Consider the following 6,312-nt stretch of genomic DNA (forward strand, 5'->3'; position numbering starts at 1 on the left):
GCTGTGGCTCAAGTGGTAGAGTGCTAGCCTTGAGCTGAAGAGCTGAGGGACAGCGCCCAGGCCCAGAGTTCAGGCCCCACGACTGGACCCCCACCCTCAAAAAAAAGAAGAGATTATTACTTCTTTCAATATTGCAAAGTCACTTTTTATAAATGGTTGTGTGTGCTATGTAACAATTTCCCCAAAATGCCTCAGGGTGAATACAGCAGGCTAATAATAGACTATGTCATTTTGCAACCAGTTTCTTGTATATAAAGATGCTTATTTTCAGATATGCACAATTAAAATATGTGAAGTTAAAACCATATTCTCTAGATAATATTTATTGCCTGACAAATGATACTATGGTGGCATTTTTAATTATCATGACTCTATTTGTAAATATAAAATTAAAACAAAGCAGCTGTCATTGTAAATAAAGTGCTTACTGTAAATACATTATTTAATCAGTTTGACTGATGTACAGATAAAAGTTTCCGCATTAGATGTTTTTCAACCCTGATAAGTCAGTTTCACCAATTTACAAGTGAGATGATAGCATAATCTTAGTTTAATAACAAAATAAATCTGAATGTTATTACAACCTTTATGACTGTGAATGATCCAGTTGGATTCATTCCCAATCTATATCTGGATTGTCATCATTTTTCTGAGAAAAGTTACTTTTGTTCATATGTATAATGTTATACATCCATACACAGACTTGCTTTGTAAAATTGTCGAGTCCTAACCAGTCACCTTTGACTGCCCTCCAAAATGTTTTGGTGGGACAGAAAAGTGTGGAGGTGACTCCAAAGTTGTTGCTTTATGATGTTTTTGAAGTAACCCATTGTATCTTCCATTAGAGTAGAGGTTTGCTGGAAGAAAACCCCTGCCCAGCTGTAGACAGCGTGCTGATGCTTGGGGTGTCTGCTCTCAGATCTCCTAATGGTGCCTCACCTTGAGTCCTTGTGTTTCAGTGAACCCACAGCTTCGGTGCCCCCTCAATCAGATGTGTACCGGATGCTCCATGACAACCGAGATGAACCTACCCAGCCGCGCCAATCCGGCTCCTTCAGGGTTCTCCAGGAGTTAGTGAATGACGGTGCAGGTGAGCAGCCATTAGCATCTGCTAAAACGTTCTGATCCCCATGTTACCAGGAGGGCGTGGGAGGGAGGGACAGCGACGCACTGAGATCGAAGGCTCCACGTGATTTCTTCATGGGCCAGCAAGGGCACCTGTGCTCAGCAGGACTTGGGCAACGTCTTGTTTAGGAAAAGTTTGCAGGACATGTGCAGAGAGCCACAAAATGAAGCCAGTCATTCACAAAAATATAGTTGAAAGCACCAGAGATACATTCCATCCATGGTAGTCGTGGGCTAGCATCATAAGATTCCATTTTAAACAAATATGCTGTAACTTCTCAGCTTCTCCTCATCCTTTAGGCTATCATCCATGTTCAAGGAAAAGTAAATAAATCATAGTGATCCCTGACTGGTTCAAACCCCAATACCATCAAAAACTAATTCTAATAGCAAACCTTTACTGTATTCTGCATTGTGTGAAATACCTGGCATACATTCTCATTAAGGTTCATAATAAGTCAATGAAGGAGCAGTTATTATGTTCCCTATTTAACAAATAAGACACTGAGGCATGGGAAAGATGGGCTTGTACAAAGCCACACAGACAGTAAGCTGGGCTGCTTGCTGCTCCTGCCCTCCTCTGGGCTTATACTTTAACCGATGCTTTCATGTCCCAGAAGATACATGCTTTTCTATAAAAGCCACAAAAACAGGCTGCGAATGTGGCTTAGTGGTAGAGTGCTTGCCTAACATGCATGAAGCCCTGGGTTCAATTCCTCAGTACCACATCAACAGAAAAGGCTGGAAGTGGTGCTGTGGCTCAAGTGGTAGAGAACTAGCCTTGCACCAAAAAAAATCTCGGGGACAGTATCCAGGCCCATGAATTCAAGCCCCAAGACTGGCAAAAATACACAATGCCCTATCAGGATAGGTTCTAACAAAAAAAAATGGGAATGAATGTTGGTAAGGATGTGGAGCTAAGGGGAATTTTTGTCCCTTCCTGGTGCAAATGCCAAATGGCACAGCCATCGTGGAAAACAGAATGATGGTTCTTCAAAAAAAATAAACATCAAATTCACAGATGATCTGGCATTCCACACCTAGATATGCACCCAAAAGAAAAAAAGATAGGTATTTGTACACCAATGTTCACATTATTCATAAGAACTAAAGAGGGCAGCAAAACTCAAATGTTTATTGACAGATGATACCTAACATATAACATATATACATATGATAGAATATTATTCAGTCTTCAAAAGGGATGACATGCTGATACATGCTGCAACATGGCAGATCCTTGAAAACATTATGCTAATGGAGAAGCCAGACATCAAGGATGAGATTCTCTGATTCTACTTACATGAGATGTCTAGAATAGACTAATTCAGAGTGACAGAAATCCAATAGCAGCTGCCAGGGGCTGTGAGGAGGAAGGGATGGAGCAAGTTTCTGGCTAGGGATGTTGGGAACATTCTGGGAAAGGAGACTAGTGGTTTTCTACATTGTGGATGGACTTAATGACATTGACCTGCACCTTTAAAAGTGGTTAAAACTCTCCATTCTCTGTTACCCATGATCTTCATAAGAGAGATGACTTCTGTAGATCTGAGCATTTGAAACAGCTCCCTCCAATAACACCGTCTGGTTACGGATTCCATTTTGAAAAGCTCTCTTGCAAGAACCAAGTCTCCTCCCCATCCCGCTCCTTCTAAAATGACAGTGCAGGTGCAGGAATCCTCAGACTAAGGATTCCTTAAAGTGCCTGAGGTAAAGTAGAGACAAAGACCATGCAGGAGCCGTTTGCTTCTTGCCATAAATAAAAACACTTTTGCCTTTCAGATGACCGTCCAGCTGGGACCCGAAGTGTGAGAGCTCCGGTTAGCAAGCCCCACGGAGGTGCTGGCAGTGCCCCGAGGATGCCCCTCTGTGATAAGTGCGGGAGTGGCATTGTGTACGTCTCATTTTTAACGTTAAGACCTTATACAGGAAAGACAATTGTGAAAAAGTTCAATTTCAACTCCTTGACTTTAATTACCTGTATAATATTTTGATGGTTGCTTAGCTGTAATGCCAGATTGGCATATAATATGAATCAAATTTTGGTTTACTTTCAGAAATACTCTTGAAAAAAAAAGTGTACCTGCTAGGCACCCTAGCAACTCAGGAAAATGAGATTTTGAGAATCATGGTTCAAATCCAGCCTAGGCAACAAAGCCTGCTGGAGGCATGGTTCAAGTGGTAAAGTGCCAGCCAAACAAACTGAGAAAGCTCAAGGCCATGAGTTCAAATTCCAGTACCAAAGAAAGGTCCAAATGTGTGTATAAAAATAATATCAAGAACCATGGTTGCACTTTTAAAAACTCTCTTTTTGTTAATGGATAATCTTTGAACATCCTTTCTGTATAAATCCAAGGAAGCATATAAACAGGTCTTCAGGTTTTTCCCTGACACAAACTATCTTTACCTAATTTTTAAATTAGACAGCAATTAAATAAATAAGTTTAAGGCATACATTCACATCCCATTCCAAGGGACATCATGCTTAAAAGCCACATTTGCTAATTCAAATCTCTAATTGAACAAAATTATTTTCATCTCTCCATTTCATGTGTCCCACATGATTGCATCCACCTTTTATCTGCTCCCCTCATGAGCGTAGGCAGCATTTGTCCTCAGCAGGAAATATCTGTCCTGTTATCTAAAGTACATGTAAGAGGGCAATGGAGGATGGGTCTGACTAGAACCAGAAAAGAAATTGGGGACCAAAAGAAAAATATAGCAACCAGGCATGGTGAGGTGAGGCATGCCTGTAATCCCAGGAGAAGGAAGAGGCAAGAGGCCAGGGAATCAGGAATTATGAATCATGAATTAAGGGGGAAATTACCCAAATCTTATCTCAGAAGCAGAATACAAAAAAACTGGGGGCATGGCTCAAGTGATAGGGCCTATAGACAACCCACAACTTTGCTCAAAGTCAGAATCCTTTGCAGGATGTGTTTGACATACCTCTCCCTCTTTTTTTTTTTTTGTCCTGGGGTTTGAACTCAGGACCTGGGCACTGTCTAAAGCTTCTTTTGCTCAAGGCCAGTGCTCTACCACTTAAGCCATAGCTCCACTCCTGGATTTTTCTGAGTAGTTTATTGAAGATAAGAGTCTGAGACTTTTCTGCCTTGAATGGCTTCAAACCATGCTCCTCAGATCTCAGCCTCCTGATTAGCTAGGATTACAGGCTAAGCCACCAGCACCTGGCTCACATCTCTCTCTTAGAGAGAAATAGGGGTCAGGCATGACCACAGGCAAGACCCTACTTTTTTTCTATAGAGTATTTGTTTGAGGATCTGAAAACTACTCATCAGGGTCTAAGGGCAGCCTACGATGGCTTGTGATAGACAGCTGTCTTCATTTGCCTGTGCCAGCGGTGCACAATGTTACAGCTGGAGGCTGCTTCCAACCAGCTAATTCCTGTCTTAGGGGTCCTATATGCCGCTCTGAGTCTCTCACTTGAATTTGATTTCCCCACAGTGGTGCCGTGGTGAAGGCCAGAGATAAATACCGGCATCCTGAGTGCTTCGTGTGCGCTGACTGCAATCTCAACCTCAAACAGAAGGGCTACTTCTTCGTGGAGGGGGAGCTGTACTGTGAAACTCACGCGAGAGCTCGCACGAGGCCCCCAGAGGGCTACGACACAGTCACTCTGTACCCCAAAGCTTAAGCTCTTGGCACACACTCACGCAGCCCCCCGCACCCATACACACTCAACCCTGGCTTAGAGCAGGAGCCCCCAGACCTGAGGCCAAAGCTTTTAGACGTTATCTTATTGAGACGAAATGGGAGGCTTTTGTAAAGCAATCACTTTTTCTATGTCACTGTCCACCATTTACAGTTTTAGTACAAGCATCCTGTGTGTAAACACCAAGATACTGGGGACTAGGAGGGTCTAGTTGTCTTACTTTGATGGTTGATTGGAGAGGAGGGGCAATTATAGGAAACACCAAATAACAATCTTGTATTGTAACTATTCTGCGGTGGTCTTCATTTGTTTCAACTATTATGATGCATGTCAGAAAGAAATTTCCAGGATTCCTCTAGCTCCATATCTCAATATCTCAAAATGTCATACATAAAACATTTTTTAAATGCCTAAATTCAGTTGAAAAATCAACCTTTCAACCAGAGGGCCAGCTCCTCCTTTGGCATAGCCACACTAAAGGGAACTGTCTTCTTTCATTTTTATAGCTCACTCTTTCTAGTGAGCCCCACACTTCTGTTGATGGGAGGGACACTTAATTCTGCTAAATGAACATAGGTCTGCCTATTTCCAATTAAAAGTGTATTTTGCTCGGACCCGGTCTGTTTGGAGTTGAAATTCTCTTTCATGTAAAGGCATAGTCAAACTGAAGGTTCAAGGTCTATCCAGGCTTTTTTCTCAATGCTGACACAGAAAGTGAAAAGTAGCTATGGGGGGAGGAGGGGGAACCCTGAAAATCAACCTCAATTTACTGTCTGGAATTTTGAAAGAGCACAAGAATTCAAAGCACCAGCAACTTATGGGCCAGAGGATGAAAGTTAGGACTACCATGAGGAGGACTGAGTGGACACCAGTTTAGAAGCATTTAATCCCAAGAGACTCTGTCTCCTTACACAGCCATACACACTACTGGAGGACTGTGAGCATTATCTCAAAAAGCTGAAATGGAGCATTTTTGAGGATAAAAAGGGGGAAATCCTGGGTGATCTAGGTACTGTACTGAAAAGAAGATAAGAAACTATGAAAGACTCATGAGAAAAATTTACATGGATGTCCACTCCAGATTAGACATTGAATCGTGTTTTGCCTAATATTAGATTTTATTTGTTGCAGAGTGCATAATGACTGCTTAAGTTTTGCTTTAGAAAGGAAATTTATAATAGACGTAAACTAGTATAACACTAATCTGAAATTTAGGAAAGATACAACATAGGTAGGTTAGACTGTGTAACAAAAAAAGCCTATGAAGCATACCCTATATTCTTAACGGAAGTAGAGCTATGGCTCAAATGCTAGAGTGCTAGTCTTGAGCAAAACAGCTTAGGGACAATGCCAGGCCCTGAGCTCAAGTGGAAGTTTAAAAAACTCTGTTTTCAAAAAAAGCAAACAGGGGCTTGGAAGGTGGCTCAGTGGTAGAGCGCTTGCCTTGCATGCCTGAGGCCCTGGGTTCAATTCCTCAGCACCACCTAAGCCAAAAGAAAAAAGCCGGAAGTGGC

General features: G+C 42.0%; 1 protein-coding gene across 1 annotated transcript; it reads left to right on the forward strand.

Annotated features, from left to right (window-relative positions):
- The first annotated feature begins 905 nt into the window (after positions 1-905).
- LOC106002661 (PDZ and LIM domain protein 3-like) lies at positions 906-5,412 on the forward strand. The gene is made up of 3 exons (XM_013037506.1): positions 906-1,090; positions 2,908-3,019; positions 4,591-5,412. Exons 1-3 carry the CDS (start codon positions 928-930, stop codon positions 4,778-4,780), a joined length of 465 nt encoding a protein of 154 aa, XP_012892960.1. The 5' UTR covers positions 906-927; the 3' UTR covers positions 4,781-5,412.
- Positions 5,413-6,312: the final 900 nt, after the last annotated feature.

The sequence above is a fragment of the Dipodomys ordii genome, unplaced genomic scaffold (assembly GCF_000151885.1).
Source record: "Dipodomys ordii isolate 6190 unplaced genomic scaffold, Dord_2.0 Scaffold15993, whole genome shotgun sequence".
Taxonomy (NCBI): domain Eukaryota; kingdom Metazoa; phylum Chordata; class Mammalia; order Rodentia; family Heteromyidae; genus Dipodomys; species Dipodomys ordii.

Excerpts from the sequence above, each read along its gene's own strand:
- LOC106002661 (XM_013037506.1), top strand. The coding sequence starts at position 928 with ATGGTGCCTCACCTTGAGTCCTTGTGTTTCAGTGAACCCACAGCTTCG. Across the intron at positions 1,091-2,907 it reads GTTAGTGAATGACGGTGCAG|ATGACCGTCCAGCTGGGACC; the intron begins GTGAGCAGCCAT and ends TTTGCCTTTCAG. Across the intron at positions 3,020-4,590 it reads AAGTGCGGGAGTGGCATTGT|TGGTGCCGTGGTGAAGGCCA; the intron begins GTACGTCTCATT and ends ATTTCCCCACAG.